The sequence below is a fragment of the Xiphophorus maculatus genome, chromosome 20 (assembly GCF_002775205.1).
Source record: "Xiphophorus maculatus strain JP 163 A chromosome 20, X_maculatus-5.0-male, whole genome shotgun sequence".
Lineage (NCBI taxonomy): Eukaryota > Metazoa > Chordata > Actinopteri > Cyprinodontiformes > Poeciliidae > Xiphophorus > Xiphophorus maculatus.
The window spans coordinates 8,610,231-8,631,686 of record NC_036462.1 but is presented as its reverse complement, the minus strand read 5'-3'; the positions used below and the strand labels follow the sequence as shown (position 1 = coordinate 8,631,686).

Below are 21,456 nucleotides of genomic sequence, written 5' to 3'. Positions count from 1 at the left end.
TGTTTTGATATTAACAGCCAGGATTGAAAAATAGGTCACAGCATAAACAACCACACCCCCCTCTGCTAATGGATGACATGACACCTCCAAAATGTGACACAGCATGAACGGTAACAAACTAAATTTTGCAACTAATTGCATTGACAAACAAGTGTTTCCAAAAGTTTTAATTAGAGAGAAATGTCATGAAAATACATTAACATTACAGTGAAGCCTACTATATTTCTTTTGATTTGGACTGCAATGTTCTGATGTGGTATTGCACAGCTGAGACTAAACCTGAATCGCCACATTTTTATTCTTTATCTCTAGTATCAAGCAAACAGCCCATAAAAATAAAATATATGTCTATTCAGTTCTGTCAAAATGGATAAAATGTTTTTTTGTCAGTTTTTCAACCACACTAGCAAGCTTTTCCAGTTTAAACATTTACAGAGATTAAAGCAAAAATACAATTCCCTCAACGACATTGGATTTTTTGTAGCCATAAAACTTTGGGGAATATTTAAACTAGAGGGAAATCTAAGAAAAGTGTAAGCAAAGCCTGTGGGGAAAGACTGATGCTGAGAAGACATGCAACATTAGAATTTTCATATTAAAAAAGGTCTAAATTTTATGATTTTAAAAAATATGTGCATAGATGAGTACATACATGTTATATAATCTTGATCTAATAAGAACTGCAAGGGAGCAACAATATTAATTTTTGGATAGTATTGTAGACTACACCTCAAACACTGCTTTTGTTGAGTAACATGGAAAAAAACAAATAAGGCAAGATATCAGAAAGGGAATGTGCATCTACAAAAATCTATCCTCGGCTATAATTTCCTGCTTGAAGGTGACATTTATAAACACCACATGGATATGCAGTCATTCTACCATTGAGGAAAGAAATAAGTTCCAGCGATGAATGTGCTTCAATGTGAAATGAGTATCAGCTCCAGAAATAAACAAAAGATCTTGTGAAGACGGTGACAGACTCTCATAAGAAAGTGTAGTTTTCCATATTAAAACAGCATGGCTGAAAGGTTTTTACAGTGAGGAAGAAGCCATTACTCCAAAAGAAACATAAAACGTCAGATTGAAGTTTGAAAATGCACTCACACAAAAGCTTTCTGTTTCAAAGACAAATCTTTTACTCTGATGAAACATTTCTTTTACATTTAGGGGAAAAGGGAGGACGCTTGAAAGCCTGCGAACACTATCCCAACTGTGAAGTACAGGGGTGGCAGCATCATGTTGCGGGAGGGTTTTGCTGTGGAAAATGGACAGGATGATGAGGAAGGAACATTGTGAGGAAAGATTCAAGCTACATCTCAACACATCAGCAAGGAAGGTAAAACTTAGCTGAAAATGGGCTTTCCAAATGTACCTTGTCAGTTAGCATTCTGCTAGTCTACAGGGCTTAAAGGCAACAGAGCAAATGTTTTGAAGTGGCCATCATAATGCCATAACCTAAATACCATAGATGATCAGAGGGCAGAGTTGAACAGGTCTGTATGCAGAGCCACCATCAAACATGACAAAGTTACATCACTTCTTCCAGAAGGAACAGGACAAAATTTCAGCAAACTATATGAAGCTTGTGGAAGGAAACCAAAATATGTAATCAACAATCTTACTTTTCACTGCAGTTACATAGATGACCTTTAACTAGAAATCAGTAAATGTGTTTTCTTCAACAAGTCATCTTTACCGATTTGGATGGAACTGCTTAAATATAAGGCTGCCTTCTGGTTCAGCTCTGTTTTTTCTTTCTATTGTGCATTTTCTGTTTTCAGGGCTGCTTGCTTTCAGTTTGTGTTGCTGTGACATTGTCCTGGGTCTACTGCTGTGCTTTCCTTTTGCAATATCCCCAGTGTATTTGTTGGATTTTCACAAAATTTTAGTTACAACTGAGTGGGAGCCACTTACATGTTATGCCCCACCAGTTGGATTGTTGCTAAGTGAATTTGCAATCCTTTTTGTTTATGCAAAAGTTGTGCAAAATGAGACAATTGACTTCGACAGGGGCAAATCTGAATTGTTGTTACCATGGCAGCTCCTAGGCATGCTAGGTTTTTATCAGGTAAATTAACTGTATTGTCATTAAAAGAAGAAGTTTAAATGCAAACAATCATAATCATACAAGAAACTGTGAAAAAAATCACATATGATCTTTAAGTATTTTGTGCTGTTCTAACTAGTTTAACAAAAACAAAACAACTGTTTTTTTACCCAAAACCTTCTGATTGTCATTGAAATGTTTGTTGTTAATCATTACTTATAGTATCACAATAAGCTCTGAGGATTGAGCTAAAATCCTAAATTCTAATTCCAGTATATGAAAAGATGCTCAAATAGAAAACACAAAAATACAAACTATTTAGCATTCTACAAACCTGCTTCTTTTACAATGGTAAAGAGAAATCTTCCAGTGATCAAATCCATTCAACTATTGCATCATTATTAATAGACATATAACAATCTCTATCATGTCTAATTTAGAAAAAACATAAGATGTATGTTTTTATGTGCAGTTCTTGGAATTCTAGAAAAAATCTCCAGGTGGTTATCTGTCACACTTTCAAAATAAAGTGGAGACTCAGCTTGCACAAGAAAGAAAAAAAATTGTTTGATGTCTGGCACAACACTGAATAAGACATATAATGTCATTCTGTTACACTCACATTCTTTACTCATAGAGTACGAATGTAATTTTATCCCACTTGACATCATAGGGTGATCTGGGCTGAGCACATCAAATGCTAAGTGACTAAAGTAAACATCAGTGGGGAGAGCAATGATATTGGGCTGCAGTAGTGCAAAAGGTGTTGGGGAGATGACATTTATTAGTGCCACAAGAAATGTGTCTGAAAATTCAGAATACTCTGCAGAAACGACTCCAGCCCCCCAGGAGTTTTACTAAATATAGTAGGTTCAGCAATCTCTAGTCAACTAAAATCACGCTGCTCAGATCGCACAGATCTCTAGGAAGAAAGTTAAAAACAAATTCTTACTCATATATGTTGCCTGATTGTGAAATTCTTTTTTCAAAAGGAAGAATAAAGATGAAAAAATGTAGTTATCAGGTTTAATTAAAATTCATACCTCTGAAATTGATCTTCTTAGCATCACAGATGAGATTTCGATGCATAGTGTGACAGAAAATTGTACTGTTGAACTTATGCTGGATTAATCCTTTGTCTTTGGTACAGTCAACTTTTGGTTCATAACCAACAGACTAAGGGATTGATTAGTCATTTGGGATCTGCTTTGGAATCGTTTACTGCACATTTATTTGACTAATCCTATTTTGAAGCTCTGCCAAATTACAGGTTATTGTCCATTCCACTATGGGGTACCTCCAGTATCACTATTGGGACTCCTATTGTTTCTGATGTCTACCATGCCTTTTGGGCACATTTTGAGCATGTTTTGATATACATTTCCTTATCACTGCAATAAAGACAATGTAGAGTTTCTTTTAAACCCCACCAGGTTTTTAGGTTGCATCATGAAAAAAAAGTTGGATGGCTGATATCCTTCTTCAATGACACATGAAAAGACTAAAATCTTTGTGTGTGTTCCAAACAAGATACATTTTCTTGTTTTGGAAACTCTTAGTTCTTTAGCCATCTATGGTAAATCCACATCAGGATCCTTGGGATATATTTTGGCCAAGGTCTTACATTAAATACATATCTGTGGATTGTATTTACTGTATAAAAAGAGAGTAAAGTAACCCAAAGGTAGATGTCGAACTTCTGTAATGGTAAGCACAGAGAATCTTATCTGATTATATACATAACCTTGAAAGAAAATTCATGACTTGTCTTTTTTCTCTGTATATCCTTTAATAAAGAAGATAAGAGTGAAGCAACAGAAAACCTTTCTGAAATATTTTTAGACCCAGCTGTTATCTTGGCCACTACTTCCAGTATGTCCCTGAGTTTTTTAAGCCTAAAAAAAGAGCTGCCCAAAGCAGAAATGAGCAACCTCTGCTCTTTCCTATATGTACAGTTCTGCACCCCATCTCCTTCAGCAATTATATGGCTGCCTGGAACTCCCAGGAGGGTTCCCTTAGAAGCAATCAGAAACAGAGATTATTTAAAAACTGCTCATCTTTGAATGTTTTGTTACTTTATTTATGTTTAAATTTATTACTTACTATTACAAAACCTAAACATCAAAGTTAAGAAAAAACGCAGGTAATCTTGGAAAAACAGTGAAATATAAAAAAGAATAGAAAACATGCATCAACAAGAAGTGTCCTTGCACTATCACACCAAGCTCCTCAATACAATCATAAGGTGGTAGCAACACCTGCGAGGGTAACTGTAATAGAGCAGTGAGATATGTGTACAGCTTATGATCTCACATGGGTGAACTCTTCCTTTTGTCTTGAGGCTAAAAGCTGACTCACTGTTACAAAGCTTTTACGGTGAGTCTTTTTTTATCTACAAAAGATTAAAATTACAATCACAAACAAATACATACACCGCTACTAATATTGGCTAACAAACACTGCAGAAACCACACATTTTTTGTAGACATCAACAAACCTTCGACCTGACACTGTGTGGCTATTTATTCACCCTTATCAGAAACTGTAGAGTTCATTTAAATTGATTGGTTTGTTGGCACAGACTTGACTTTCAATCACAGCCCATGAATTTTCATTGGGCTCTTCCAGATGTCTAATGTAATGAAAGTCTGCTTTACCCATTCTAAAACCAGTTTGAAGCATCTTTGGGAACATTATAATATTGGAAGGGCAACTTTCTTTCCTGGTTATGTACATAATCAAAATCCCAGACAAAAACTGATCTATCTGATCATAAGTATGTTTGTGGAGAACTGCTAAGAACAGTGTACCAACTGTTGAGCATTGTGTTTCTTAGTGCTGCAACAATTCCTTAAAGTATCTTGTTATATTAAATATTTAAAATCCTTGACGCAAAGTTTGCCATTATTCTCCATTTATTAAGTTCATATTGTGCAACTGCCTAGTTTTTCCTTGCTGAGATGGTCGTGTGTTTCGCCAGGTAAAGCTATTGTAGTTTAAGTATCTTCTTTTTGCACTAACTGTAATGAACAGAGACGGGACAATATTGTTATGTTTGGAAGGTAGGACGAGGTAGAAGCTCAAGTAGACAAAGAACTCTTAACAGCGTTTATTCATAACTCGCTCAGCAGTACAGTAACATCCGGTATTCCCTTCCTCCCTCTTATCCATCCTATTCTCGTACACCACCTAGTGGTAAACACAACAAATATGAACAGAAAACCTGTGGGAAAAGTCCCAGTTCGTTATAAACTTAGCGCTAAATAAAGAAAGAAAAAAAGCAAACTGAATTATTTTATCATAACAGCATGGTGCAGCAATAACTCTGCAGATGGATACATTTCTGAGTAATAAAACAGCCTTACCTGCAGATATAATCAAGCTTAAGTTAGATAAATCACCTAGAACAGTATCAGCCCATCATCTCTACGCACATATTTTCAACAACCCTGAGGTTGAAAGTAAGCGCAATTGTGATGATGGTGAGATATTTTTATAAAAGAATCATGTATTTGTGGATGTCCACATTTATAACTTTGAATATCTAGCAGAAGCTCATCTGAACATTGGTGGAAAAAAATAAAAACCTTGTATAATCTTTCAGGACACTTTTGCACATGGATATGATAGCCACCTCTGAATTAATCAACTCTGCATCAAATCAACAGCTAGACAAGTTTTGGGGATGAATAAGTTGGGTTAATATTACGTTTTTTAAACTTGTCTGTACTGTATAAATTAAGTAAAATCCACAAATGAATTTAAATGTGTCCATCCATTTCTTTGTTTGTTGTCCAGTGGCTTCTATCAACAACAGAACTGGCAGATATAGAATGCAATTCTCAGTTGTTGTTTTGTACATCGGTTCTCCTTGCTCCAACAACTTAATCTTCCAACAGCAATTAGAATTCAATTTCACACGGAAATTATCCTGCCACCAAATAATATCTCCAAAGACAGTGTCACAAGTCTGAAGCTTCAAGCCTGAGCTCAATTCATTTCTGTCTGACAATAATTTTCCAGTTATTCATTAAGCAATTATTTCCTCACAGGGACTCGTTTTCAGCAACAGGAATTTTAGCAGCAGAGGAAAATTCTCTTCAACGTGGAAGCAAAATAAACCACCAAGATATATTAAAATGCAAAGTAGAAAAAGGCATTTTTTTCTTACAATAAACATGTTAATTTGTACCTGACTGTTGCTTACAAGTAAATGATCTGGCTATCTGCTGCATTGATGCTGTCACAAGATATTTTCAACTCGGGTCTCAATGGAAATATCCTTTAGTGTGGAAGCTGTTACTGCAAGAGGAAAACACAAAATAATCTATAGTCTATCAGTAAGGTGTTTAAAAATGAAGCCAGAAAAAACTGATGTAAGCCAGTATTTTAAAAGGTAATTGAGTTTTTTATCTAATGTCAAGGCATGTCTTCTGGCATTTTACAGGATGGATGAACATATCGAACTAAACTTGCCTTGATTTATATTTTAGAGCTTTCAACCTGCCTTTCTTGAAGAATTCTTGATTTAAAAATGTTACAAGATCTTCAGAAATCTCTGAGTTAAGGATAGGATCCACACCCAAAGATAAGACAATCAAGTCTTAAAATGTCAACTGTGATGCTGAAACTGTTGTACAGTGGCTGCTGCTCTGCCACACACATTCACATACATAGAGTATGACGTCTCATCTGCCACTAATAATTAATGCCCTCATTGTATAAAGGTCAATAAAAACATCATAAAGGTCATCCTTATGTCCTCCTACATTATAGCTCTTAAAGAGAAATCTGAATCGGCAGCCTTATAAAAAATGGAGATTGAAAACTTTTTAAAAAATTAAAATTGGTGAGACAAAAAAAACTCCAAATACTGTAAAACAATTAATTTTATATAATTGCATCAAAGCTAAAACAAATTATAGCATCTGATGTTTTTAATAAAAAATTTACTTCCAATTTTCTTTCAACATTATTGAGGTTTGTGAACATTCACTTCATTCAGTGTTGCCTCCGGTTATTGGATCTTATTAGTTTCTTGTGTTGGGACTGAACTATGTACTGGGAAGAGTAAGACTTGTGTGCAAGCTATTAGTCCCAGAATGCACTGCACTAACCCACTTTCATTTTCTAGGAGGAATACAAATGTTATGGTCTGATCACATGACATGGTTAACAAAGCTCGGCCTGATTGCCTAGAACTCCAACTTTCCCGCAGGAAACTGCAAAGGTGAGACAGACAAGGGGAGAGAAGGGAGGACGCCATCTTCAAAATAAAACTGGATCCATGTAAATATTCAATCATTTAGGTAACCAGAGGCTGCAATCCAGCCAAGGAATAAGCCATACCTGGTAAACCTGGTAAAAAATAATACTAATACCAATACCAATTTGACGTTTTATTTTTTAAAACAATTTCTCGCAACTATTGGTTGGAGTAAAACAAGTAATTTCATTTATGTGTTTTAAAATGTATTAATCATTTGCTGAGTGAAAAGAAGACTTTGCATCTTTAAGACGTAATAATAATTCTAACATTAAAATATATTTTACATTCAGAGCTACAGATTTTGGAGGTTTTAGTCAAGAGAAATTACGTCCTCAAAGTTTTTGTTTCCAATCCTTAAAATACATTTCTGCTTTTCTAAGGCCTGCAGAATTAGGAAAACTTTCAACTTCACCTCTGCTCCAAAAACATCAAACTGATTGTCACGGGTGTTTTCCTCACAGCCTAGAAGAACTCATTTGTTTTATTTAATACCATATGAATTCGTGTACACTGCTTAGAAACCAAACTACTTGTCTCTGAGTCATTGAGAGAGTGACTCAACTTTGATGGCCATCTTTTCTGTGTTCAACAGCACAAATTGAACACTTCAAGACCCCCTTTGTCATCATGTTATTTGTTGAATATAATTTATTTAATCTACGTAGCTCTTGATTTCACAAGTTCAGAAAAATCCAGTGGAAAAACCATTAAAACTGCCAATTCATTGCTTAAATTTACAAGACATTTTATTATTCATGAAAGCACCCAAGTTTGTTCAATACTTTAAAAAAAAATCTGTACAGGTCAGTGTACAGTGACCGAGAAAACAAACTGCCTTCTGAAGAATCCCTCTCAAACCACTCTTTGTTGGATTTGCACAAAATAAAACTCATCTAATTAGTTTAGTACAGTGTTTTGCTATGAATGGTTAAAGCTGTTAATTAGAAGGACCTGTTGCTGACTGTGAATGACCTTGTTATCTGACTCTGCGGTTGCTGAGCAGGTGCAGAACAGCTCCCTGAGCAGTCGTCTTACACCTTCCCCTCAGTTCTCCTGAGATGGCAATCAGACACAACAGGTTCTCTATTGTGTCACACACTATTGCCGTTGTAGAGCGAAGCAAATGGGAGAACATCCCAAATCAAATGGCCATTACACAGATTAGGCCTGTATTATCTTACCCTCCATAAGCTCCAAACGTAAAACTCCTTTTCCTCTGAGACATCCTGCTGAGCGACTGATGAGGCTTCACAGAGGATATCAGCGCAGATCAGCACATGCAGCTACGGACAGTCAGTCAAAACTGTTTCTCTCCGCTTAACCTCATTTCCCAACACCTTTAACTTTCGCCTCCTCTCTCCGTCTTTGATTCAGCCCCTATTATGTGGGCGTGTGTTTCTTTTTTCCTCTGTGTATTTTGTGTGCACTCTTGCCAACCCACCCTTTTTGACTATAAGCAGTTTCCATCTCTGGCCGACTAAAGATGTGGCGAGTGTCTGTCATGTTGTGTTGTCGTCCCGGAAACACAAATAATGATTTCTTGAAATCAGTTCAACTGTTTACCTTTTTACTTCTGCCAAGAAGAGGGTACAAAATTGATATTTCCTCTGCTTTTCAATTTTATCAAGCAATTGCTCCGGTGTGAATGAAAAGTGCTCTCTGTCCGTGAGTGTTCCTGGAGGAAAATAGAAAGATGGCTATGCAAGCAGCACAAATGCACTTCAAGGTTAAAGGCAGGGTTTGTCAGATTTTCTGACACTGAAATTTATTTTTATTTTCTTTGTTGAAGAGCTCTCAATTAATTGCTATACTTTCACATCTTAAGAAAGAGTTTCACTACAGGTAATATTTGGGAGGGAGACATTGCTTTGCTCAATCTGAGAGAGAACGTGTACAATTATAATTTTCCACTGATGAACTGGAATGATTCACTTTAGAAAAAAAAATTCACATAATTTCAAAGATAAACTATGAACAACAGCCTTTGTACATTTTTACTTTTGTTTTTGCTGACACAACTAGCCTTTATTTACAAAGTTCCTCAAGATGAGGGTAGAGAGAGGTCAGGTCAGGGTCAGCTGAGCCTACTGCAACAAAGACCTACAGATCTCTGCAAATTTTACACTGACTTGACCAGTTGAGTTACCCAGCACTCCTCTACCAGACTTTATTAAGCATTTCAAACCTTTAAAGAAAAACATCAATAACCTATTTAAGCTTGAAACTCTGAAATGACAGAGTTGGCAGCTTGGAGTTGCAGTATTTCTGATTAAATATGCTCATTTATTTATATCATCAAATAACTTTACATTCCTAATACTGCACAATGCCATTCATCTGTATATTTTTCCACATATTTTGATGAGTGTGTGATCTAGCAACAAAAACAAAAACCTTCTGAGTGTGATGCAAGACATGTTTTCCGCGTGGTTGTTTAGAAACGGGTTTGAACAAATTAGTAGAAACATTTTCTAATTGCAGAATTATGTAAATTGGAGGCTCTATTTATCATTCCTTATGATCTAGTTGTGTCAGTCACATCTTGATTAATTATAAATCCTTCAATAAAAAGCTTTCTGGTTGACTTTACTTTTTTGGTGTTAACACAAGTATTTTATCAGTTCATTGCTCTCTTTGATGTGTTCTGTTAGATTATGAGATTTTTCTCTTTAAAATTTTAAAAAAAGATGCACTGTAATGTGATTATTACTGTACTGTAACAATCTCTTTCTTACCAGATTGTTTACAGTACATTTTGTTCCTTCTCCTGTTCCCAGCCCGGCTGTTTTCCATCTAATCGTTATCAATGAAACATCTCACAGTCAACACAATTTTTTTAAGTTGTTTTCTATGACACGTAGCAGAATTCTCTAAGACAACCTCAGATGCTAGATAGAGATATCTGCACAACTCGGATTAAATAACAGTCTCATTAACACAGTGTTTTTGTGAATGTGGTCTTTTACAATTTGAATGCATAAATTAAGATAACAAGAATATTAGTTGTATAAGTTAATTGTCACAACACTTGGCAAATTGTGATTTCACTCTCAACTCTGGGCTGACAGCAATCCCATTTCTGACATCGGAGGTGAATTATGCACAACTCTACTCCTTGAAATATGACTCTCTTCATGAAAAAAGTGTGACTCTCAACCCCACACAGTTCTATTAGAATATGGTATGGACTTTGCATATTTGTGGAGAAGTTTACATGTCAGCATTGCTGAAGGGGCTATGAATGTTTGTATCTGACATTAGCATGTCAGAGGAACAATTTCCAGTTGAACTGTTTGAAGACAAATTGAGAAAGCTAATGTTTAAACAGTTTGTTCATATGCAGAAGAGGATTAGTGGATGTATCTCTTCAGGAAGTTAGTATGCTTTTCTGAATATTAAAACCTGAAAAAAAGACGTTTGACTTGAGACAATAAAAAATTTTCTTCAATTCAATCTTGAAAATGTGGGATTACATTTCTTCCAACAGAAAATAGTCTTATGCTCAAGGCAATTTAGCGTCATCTTTTTTTTTTGACTGAATCTGACTGAATAAATAAAAAAGCCCAAGTCAGAAACATCTGAATAATGATAAAGAGAAAATAAACATCTACAAAAGTTTTCTGGGAAAGATTACGGTTCATTATAATCAACTGAGACAGAATAAATCCCATATCTCAGATTTCTCTTCCTTATTTGTCACCTGGATCTAAGGTTCACTTCTGCTTCTCACACTTCCTCATCCTTTCTCGTCTTTTCTTTCATCCCTCTGCCTGCCTCTGGCTACCGTCACTGCTGCGTGTCTTATTTGTTGCTTACTTTATAAAGGGATAGTTTGCTCTCCATGATGAGGCCTTATTTACCCTTCCTTGCCTTGTCATATTCAAGTACAATCATTGTCCTGTACCCAAATCACCCCCAAAGCACACAACCCATATAATATTGCAAATGATTGAAAAAGCTGGGGTGCCTTGACAACTCAACGGTCAACCTTTTTAAATTCGATTAAGACTGACTGGACATTGGCAAAGACACGGACTACAAATGAAATCAGGGGCTTGAAGGAGAGAGCAAAGGACTGTGCCACTTAAATCTACCGTGTCCCCACCAAGCTCTCTCAGCTTCTTTATGAATTGTTATTGAGACTAATTGTCCTTTAGTAATGCTTGCAATAGAGATATTCTTCTTGAATAAATAGAAAGGAGAAAACAAACAATCATCTGACATAAAAGAGAACTCAATCCGGTCTGGGGAAGGTCTGAAGCAAATTCAGCTCCTTACACTGAACAAATATGTATTTATTTTTGTATAAAATTTAAGACCTAAGGGTTGATGTCACATATATTTTAGTCTGGATGCAGTAGATATTTATTATCAGTTTAGTCTGTCAAGATTTATTTGTTTTGAATAGATAGCTTTAGGACACCTGGGCACAAACAGGATTACTTTTTTATTTTTCAAAGCTCAGATGTCATGTCCTGTTTTTGGCTTTCTGCATATTAATCACACTGTTTCATTTTTTGCTTTCAAAGAAAGATGAGGATAAGGGGTTGCTGCTCCCCTTTTAAAATAAGATTTTCTTGTTTCATCTAAAATCAAAACTAACACCTCGTGTTGGCAACAAGCTAATTCTCCAGAGATAGGCATCTACTGACAAATGGCTTATTGTCTCTACACTGGGGTAGTTTGAGGAGCTTTGTTCGCTTTTATTTTTTCCCTTGTGTCTTTCAAAAGACGTCCTTTTATTGAATGCGAAAACAGGAGAAAGAGAAAAAAACAGCCATTTACTCTGAGATATCTGTTCGAGGGAAGTCAAACTGAAAGGGCAGTTTGGTGTAATTAGTGTATGTCTGCAGGATCCAGGAGACGTGGCAGCCATGCTGAAATGCCCATCTAATGTAAGTCAGCCTTGACTTTGAGAGCTTGACTGTCAACAGGCTGTAGGAGACGTTAATGAAAGGTCGCCCTCTGTGATATGCTCTGTTAAAGCTGTAGATAAATACTAAACTACTAAATCAAGTCCAGGAAAGAACAGGGAATAGACAGTGACTATATACAAAGTCAGTTACACCTAACCATTTTTGGAGCGTAATTTACAAAGTGGATTTAACGAAAACAAGATGTATGACCTTTTCCACTTTTTAAATTCAGCTGTATTAATAATGACAGAAAGCAGAAATATGCACAGAACCACTATAATTTCATCACTGGATTAGACGGGTTCCTACAGTTGTCTGTTGAAACATGGCTAAAGCCAATATGTACAGTACATGGTATGCTGGGAAAATGTTAATGATGTACGAACAGATATTAATTCCGATTTTATCAAGTATTTTTGGTCTAATTTCTAGTCCAAATATCTTAGTACACTTGAAATAAGGCAAAAGTAATTTAAGAGTAACTTTTCAGCAAAATAAAATTTTTCAAGTCAATACTTCTTAAATATAGACAAAAAATGACTATTTTTATTGATTTATGAACTAATAAGACTTTTTTTCTCTTTCTTGTTGGAAGAAAATGCCAGTGGAATTAGTGCTTTTCCACACAAAGTTGGGACGTGTAAATAGAATCTGACCCAAACATCAGTGTATTTTCTCCAATACACATTTATCTTGTGAAAGAAGTTAAAATATAAACAATTATAAGTGTCAGAAGCTGCAGCTTTTATTCCCTGTCCTGTTCTCTCATTCAGCTGACATGTGATTTTTGACACTGGTACAAATTTTTAATTGTGTCCATCAGCACTAAGAGTTTTGCTTATCTTTGCTCCTGAGCCCACTGCTTTTAAAAGCTATAAAGTATATTTGAAAAGAGAAGTCCTTTTCAGTATGATGGTGCAGCTGTAATGAGTTTTACATCTATTTCATTGCAATACAACTTTTTGGGAGTGTAGTATTTATTTTAGTACTATAGCATTATTCAGGTAGCAAACAATAAAAAGTCCTTCAGACAATCCCACTGCAAATATGCAAAATCTTACTAAGAATATTGGTCTAGTTTCTAGTACAAATGTCTTAGTACACTTCAAAGAAGACAAAAGTAACTTATAAGTACCTTTTAAATAATATTATGGAATTCTTTACTTAAAACTAGTTCTTATAGGTTGCTGAACAGTTTCTTGTAAATTAAAAAAAAATCTCTCCAGCAACTAAACCTTTTTTCATCAATATTAAGGAATTATTGACTTAAACAAGCTCATATTTCTTTGTGAAAAGTTACTTGAAGGTGGTTTTTGATTCAAGTGTACTAAGATATTTGTACTGGAAACTAGACCAATAATACTTGGTAAGATTTTGTGTTTTTGCAGTGTGACTATATGATTGCTGTGAAATGGCCTCAATATTAGCCTCTGTAATAAATATGTAAATGTGCTTGCTTAAAGTAAACCCCAAACAAGAAAAAATGCAAATAAGTAAATAACCCAAGAGCACCACCAATATTAGTCTGAATCTGTAATACAAGTACATCCAGTACTCAAGATTTTAAGATCTTTTAAAACTTTTTCCACACATATGCCTCAAAGTCTTTTGTCCTGAAAGAAAAATGAAAATAAGTACTGTTAAGAATGTTTCTTACAAAACCAAACAATGTGGTCAACAGAGTTTTCTACCGACATTCAAATAAACAATTTTATCACAGCATACAAGCAGATTTGTACATCAGCTAAAGATCCCTAAAGCACAGTGGTGTAATGTTGTTCGGAAATTATGAAAGGTTAGAACCGCTATGTGACGTCTTCTCAGCCAGAATGCCCAGAGGCTCAGGATGGTGTGAAAGGTTACGTTTCAACAACATAACAATTCATAACATACAAGAAAAAAAAACACAGTTGGCTCTGGGGAAAACTCGTTGCAGGCCCAAGGACAAATGCATAAAAATCTGAGGTTTTATAACTAAATGGTGTGCAATGAAAAAGGCAGGAATATGCACACTTTATCCTTCCAGTTTACCAAGCCGTGTAAATGATTCACCCTGCTGAACCAAGGCAACATTGAATATTTATGCATGTGCACAAATTATTTCCATCCATAACCATTAACTGACACTTGAATCCCAATATATCTGCATAAAACTGCTGTATTCACTACAAAAAAGGAAACGGTATAGTTTTTTTTCTGCACAAGTCTTACTTGTGAATGACGACAAAAACTGCTGACTGAAAAAATAACATAAATGACTTCTTGGTTACCACATCCTATTTCCCTTTTTTGGTACAGGTATGCATCTTTTATTCTTCAATGGTGCTTAAAAGCCTCAAACATTGCAAAGACAAAGTTGCATATAGAGACCTAGATGCATAGAAAATCTCCAGTGAGACCCGGAAACAGATGTAAACTGACATCTCAGCTGAGTTTGGAAAAATGGGAAAAACCTCCGAGGAATAGAAAAAAAACCTCATTACAATTTTTATCCCTACTGTTGCTTTACAGCTGACCGATTGTATAACTACAACTGTCGTAATAATAATAAAAATGTGACATTAGCCAATTCACAGATGAGTTTTAAATACAAAAACGGTTTTAAAAATAGTCAGTCTGAAGATGCGAAAGTAATTTTCTTATTGATAAAAATTGTTAGCTCAAACTATAATTCTCCTCTCTACACTGCAGCTTAATATCCAGACAACAAAAATATTGTTCCATAGAAAAGCTGTCCAAACATCCAGATTCCCCCCAGGCAGTGGTCAGCAAACCTTCAAGTGGAAGAAAGGCTGTTATATGTTGTCCTGAGGGAAAAGGAGCTATTACACACTTATAGAGTTCATCCTAACTGGGAGCAGCAAAGCAGGACACAGAAACATTAAATATTTACCATCTGTGCACCTAACAACATCCCTGACAACACTGCAAGGACAGCACACTCAGTCCGTGAGGCTTGAAATGATAAGAAATGTCAATTTTTAATATATTTTTTGGTTTACAGTTAAATAAATAAACACATAAATAAATAAATGCCAAGTTTTGCTTTATTTCTCTCTGTTATTTATTTAATTAAGAGGCAATGACTAAAAAAAATAATTTGGGGGGAAGCTGTGACACTTCACAATCACTGCTTGTTTTTAATCTGAATATTCAATGTAAAATGTCATTATGGCATAGCGGAAAAAAATAATAGAGTAAAATAAATACAATCCAAAAGACTAATGAATTTGCAGTACACTATTGCTTTCTGTTGATCAGAGGAATGACTTTTCATGCTCTCAAGCTGTTTCATAACAGAAATAGCTTGAGAATTTAAAGAAAAAATAAACAGTCCAGTTTTCTCTGCACAGAGCAACAGGGCAGCAAAGTGTACAAGTTCGAAAACAAAGTTTACAGTTTCATTTCCTTTCATCTTTATGAAACTCTTCAATATCCCATTGAAGGTGAAGCACGTTATTACAAAGGACGGGCCATCTTGCAGAGGTAGCGCTGCTGCTACCAGAAGAAACAAATGAAAATCCTCTCTGTTTACCACAAATCGCGAAGGCAAGACCACTGAGGACGCTGACGTTGTGTAACTCGCTCATCAAAGAGAGGCGGATTCTAGCAGGAACTCTGGAGACTATTCTCGTCTAGCATCACCCAGCCCCTGCAGATCTGAAATGTCATAAATTTCACAACTCTTCTCCAGGCAATGATAACAGAGGAATGTAGGGGAACACGGCGAAAAAAATAGACAAACAGACAGAACAGAAAAGATGTGGGGAAAAAATGTGCTTGTAAGGTGCTGCTGTAGGCGGACATACATACTCATATAAAATATTAATGTTAGAATTGCAACAATCAGCTATTTTAGTAATCAATTATCCTATTGATTATATGGACAATTAATCTATTATTCTAATGGAAAAAATGGGTATATTCTGTAGATTTTCTTTTAAGCATTTTTATACAAAACATTAGACATGTATTAAAAGATGCAAATAAATGTTGTTGTTTTTTTTACATAAGAAAAAAATGCAATAACATCACTGCCTTTGTACACCTTAGCCATTACTTTAGTGTTGGATTGTGGACAAGGATGAAATATGAAGTCACAAATCACAGCATAAGAGAGGAAGATTTTGTGAATGTGCCCTCAGAGAAATGTGAAGTAAGGGCATAACTTTAACGCACCACGTTACCGAAGAAGCCCAGTAGGACGCACGAGTCATCCTCAGAGTGAAAGCCAAGAGCGGGAGCCCATTAGAACAAAGAAAAGAGAGACACAAAGGGAGAGGAAAAACCAAGCTTATTTTTCATGTAACAACCATTGAGTCGGGAGGAGAGCAGCCTGCCTGTGGGCCACGTCCTGGATTTAATGACTTTCCACACACAAACGCAACAGATACTCAGTAAGGGTTTGACTTTGATTTATCTACTCCATAGGGTCAGAAATAAGCAGAAAGATGTTTAATTTTTCATCAAAATAAACCTTCACTGAGCATGTTGTTTGGAAGTCCAGCTTCTGTTGTGTTGCAATTCAGTTCAAGTATGATCAAACAGTTGGTGCACAAGGTTAAATGGTAATCTGGGGGCAATGTATTGTGAGGTTACTAATTATTATTAGTAACAGTAATAATATTGATTATTATTATTACCCCTACTACTAATAATAATTCTTATTTATATATAGATAATAATTATGATGCTAATGATATATTACTCATTATTGTCTCCTTTTCACAGCAAACATTCCCATGGATAATTAATAAAACTGAAGAAAATGAATTTTATACTGTTACATAATGAGTTTATAATCTGAAAACATATAATGAGATTAAGTCTTTTTTGGCCACGCATATTCAAGTATCAGACATTTTATTCAAGTATGTTGCAACGACAGAACTAAAAATGTAGGTAGGAGCAAAAATAAATCCTTTTCAAGATTTAACTAACATTTTAGACTGTCAATTAATCCATTCTAATACCTATGCACAACAAAAATATGCTTATTTGTCAGGTTAGCAAATGTTAGTGGTAGTTGCTGCAAACTTCTATGTTCATGATTTCAATCCCAGCAGCAGGATTCAAACATTTTTTGGCCATTGCTGCACAATATGATGTGGACGCATGCCACATCAAGTCTTCAAGGACCTACAAATGCATTCAATGGTAGAACACACACCATCACAACTTAGGACTGTCTACTCCGCTTGAATCGTGTTAGACAGACAATTTGGAGGCCAGGACATCTTAAAATAATCAATGCAAGAAAAAATTCAAAAGAAATTGTGGAAATGAAGCCATTGAGCTTGTCACTTGACAAAACATCCTATCACAGATGTGACAAAAGAGATGATTCTGCCGTCTCCAAAGCAACACTGAATGGGTAAATTGTACTCAGACGTTGCTGTCCATGGTTCTGAGGGCAGCAATAATAGGCTCCGATGGGAAATTTCTGCAATTTTTGCTATAAATACATTTCTGTCAAAAATGTAGTCAAGAAGGCTGTAATGAAAATTACATGTAATGCTTTTGAATGCATTCCAAATAATCTAAAATGATACGTATAACATAATAGTGTTATTAGATAAAAAAAATATACATCAACTGATTAGCTACCCTTACGTTTATATCAACAACAAATTAAAGTGCAATTATAAAACACAGAATTGGTTGGTCCAGTTTAAAAGAAAGTTTCACAATGCCATTTTATTAGCGTCTTAATTTCTAAGATACAAGCACAAACATCCATCTCCATGTTATGTTTAAACTGTTGACAAACAGCAAGAATTGTTCATTTTTCACAGCAGACTTTTCCACAACACAGTCATTTCAAACCATGTGTTATAAGGCCTATTTCTAGTGTCTGTAAACTCACTAAAAGGTTTGTGCTCTATCACACTGACGCAGAAACATGGTTGTAACAATTACTGTGAAGTGAACAAAAAAATGGAATTGCTGGCTTGAAACCATACCTGAAAAAAGATTTGTGTTTGTGTCACAGTCTGCAGCAGAAGTGTGATCACTGTCACACTGATTTCTACCCTTTCCTCAACTTCAGATGTGACATCAAAGGGCAAAGCCACTCTTTCTTTTGCCTTTGTTCTCCACGCGGCATTTCGCTAAATCTGATGGTGCAGCCTGTGTCCAATCAGTGCTCGCTCTGACCCTTTGAGTTTCTCTACAATCCAAACGAGAATTCCTACATCTGATGCTTTATGGAGACAGCACCTAGGAGATTTAACCAAAGAAAACACACATCCGTTGCTAAAGTTCTAAGTCTCAGGCTTACTGATGGTTTTAGGACAAAAAGAAAAAAGGGATAGACTATCTGATGTCTGAAACCTTTTGGTCATTTTATTTTTTCCCCAATACTATATTTCCATTTGAGAGCAAAGCCTATCAAATGTGAATGTATTTCAGGATGATAGATGAGAGGGAAACACAAGGTCACATCTGAGATGAAGAGGCAGAAGAGAATCTATCATTGCTGAACTTCTGAATAAAAGAGAAGATCTGAAATGTTCAAGACAAAGGACGAAATATAACTTTGATCAAAAATGTACTTCATGAAATGTTAACAACTCAGCTTGGAAAGTTTCTCTGCAAATAATTTGCCTCAGTTCGGTATTTCCATATGTGACCTAATGTCTTGTGTTTGTGATTAAGATTACTACCATTATTGGTTTGTTTTCTGACTTTTGTGGCACTATGTATTATTTTGTTGTTTTGTTTTCCTGACAAATGTTAGCCAAGAAGGATGAGGAACATGCGCAATAAATGAGCTGGAGCAGTTGTCACTCCCAGGACAAGTGAAGCTTTTTCTATCAGGGAAGAAGTTTAGCTTTCTTTTCAGCTAGTTCTGTTAAGTACAGGTTTGGTAGTAACCTGCTTCACTTGGTTGGTCAAACTGAAACACACAATCACAAAGCAATAGCTATTGTCAGTCACTGACCATTAGAATCTTCTCTACACATCTAACCCACTTACACTATTAAGTGCAGAGTAGTGATGTTGAATTTTTTGCCCTCATGAAGTTTGACTCCCCTAGAAACCCTTAGAAGAACAAGAAAGCATCTTCATTTATGAGCTAACTATTAAAACACAAAATATTCACAAAATTTTCACTCTTAGTTTCTGGTCTTAAAGTTAAGATGTATACACCATGCATTCAATCTCCTTGCTAACAGCTCCTAAAGTTATTCCACCAGTAAGTAAGGTGACCACAAAAATCTTGGTGCTACTGAAAAATATATTACCTCCTGTTTATTATCAGCTATTTTTAATTTTCTTAAGGAGCAAGAGACTCAATATATGTCCTTTAGGGAATGCTATTAGCACTTTTAATGCTATCCCTCATAACAAATATAGGAAGATAAAAATTAGCCATTTACTATCCAAGCAGTAATCGGCTCACAGCCAGAAACAGTTTTCTTTCCAACTGATGTATTATTAACACCACTTTTGGAATAAAACTATATCTCGACTTCATACCTCATAGTTCACTACTGCCCAGGAGATAACACCAGGGTTAAGACTTTTCCCAAATTTCCATAAGATAAGTTAGGATTTGAAGCGAGGCAACTGTTTTGTTTATATATACTACCAATTATAGCATTTCAGCTAAGAGGAGCAGTTATTTGTTTCAGATAATTCTACATTGTTCAATAGCTGTGAATCAACAATGGAGTTCTTGTAGTACTATGAGAAAATCAGCATTGTATCAGAAGTGTTCTTAGCTTATACATTATTTTGCCCTGGCTACATTTGTATGAGACTGCAGAGAAAAGACCTGCACTTAAACAGAAAAATATCTAACTGCTGTGTGCTGCATTTGAAACTACCTCTGTAGAACCCAGATAAGGTGAAAATGTGATATCAGAATGTGGACCATGGATATCTATTTTTTATTTATTTATACGCAGACAGTCTGGCTGTGAGATGATGTAAGGTTCTGCAACTTGCCAATATGGAAAGCACTCAAAGATGGCAATCCATTAAACAATGGAATGAGCAGGATATTTTGGAGAGACCAATATTCCCCAGAGAAGCCATGATATTAAATATTGAAGCCTGTAATGAGTTTAACGGAGAACCACGGTGGAGCCCTGGGCTACCAGCAATGCTATAAAATACCAGATTGATCCCATTCATGGATACAAGGAAATATTAAGCATTGACTGCTTAAAGGAACATCATCTTTCCAATAACTATGCAAAGTCTGTAAAATTGTAAAAAAAAAAAAAGCAAGTCATCCAGTATAGCAGATTTTTTTGTGTGCGTGTGTGATTTTGTCATGGTAACCTTATTTATTAGGCTGCTGGTAGGATGTCAACTAGGGTGGTTGTTTAAAATCTTCTGAAAAACTGTTCATTCAGAGCGGAGACTTTAAATGTTTGCGTATTTGTGCTATCAAGGTTTCACCATAAATGTTGATCTGTCTGTACAAGATATAATAAACTTGTGGTGATGGGAGGAGGGGGAATTTTAATGGACAAGTAATTTATTCTGAACTACTTTAATCTGAGTCATACAGCGACAGGTACATTTATACCATTTCATTGCGTTCTATTTACAAGTAAGCGTGAACAATATTTTCCACAAGAAAAAATATCATGTAGGTTGGAAATGTATTCAGTTTTTTTTATTATTAGGTAGGCATGGGTAACATGAACTTAAAAGTTTATCTTAAGATTTTGTAGAATATATTGCGATGATAGTAAAAGTCACCACAAAATGTGTAACCGTGTTTTTGGCTATAAATCTATCACATCATACAGCTTGTGCATTACAAACACAAATGTTCCTCTAAAAATAAACCTGCTCATTATCAAAGAGTCCACTTCACTACACCAATTATGCTAAGTAGTACATCTGAACTGCTTAACAGTAGACTTTTAAACTGAAATGTAGCATGTGCTTGTGGTCACATGGAAGAAGAAAAAAAAAATTAAAGTAACAATTCCCAACCATACTTTGGTTTTTAGGGTTCACAATCATTGTTAGAGTTGATTGTTATGATCAACTAATTATTGTTATAAATAACTAATTATTATAATGATAATTTTCTTTGCGGATGTATAATGCAGTGCATAAAGCCCAACTTCAAAAGCTCAAGAATAAAGTAAACTTAAAAGCCCTATGTCACCACAATAAATCCCAGTTATTTAAGTTTTGTTTTTCATTATCTACTTTACAACATAGACTACACAGCTTACAGCTTAGACCTCATA

The 21,456-nt window shown here is 35.4% G+C and overlaps 1 protein-coding gene across 6 annotated transcripts in view; it reads right to left on the bottom strand.

Annotated features, from left to right (window-relative positions):
* Positions 1 to 21,456, bottom strand: part of LOC102219226 (rap1 GTPase-activating protein 1) — a 120,696-nt gene that overhangs the window by 61,943 nt on the left and 37,297 nt on the right. For 4 of the 6 annotated variants that reach the window (XM_023325419.1, XM_023325421.1, XM_023325423.1 and 1 more), the window contains exon 1: positions 8,501 to 8,558. The exons of the other annotated variants lie outside the window; for them this stretch is intronic. In XM_023325419.1, the coding sequence (XP_023181187.1) occupies positions 8,501 to 8,544 (44 nt within the window). In that variant the 5' untranslated portion in view covers positions 8,545 to 8,558. Of the gene's footprint in view, positions 1 to 8,500; positions 8,559 to 21,456 lie in introns of those variants that run through there. 6 annotated transcript variants of the gene reach the window in all.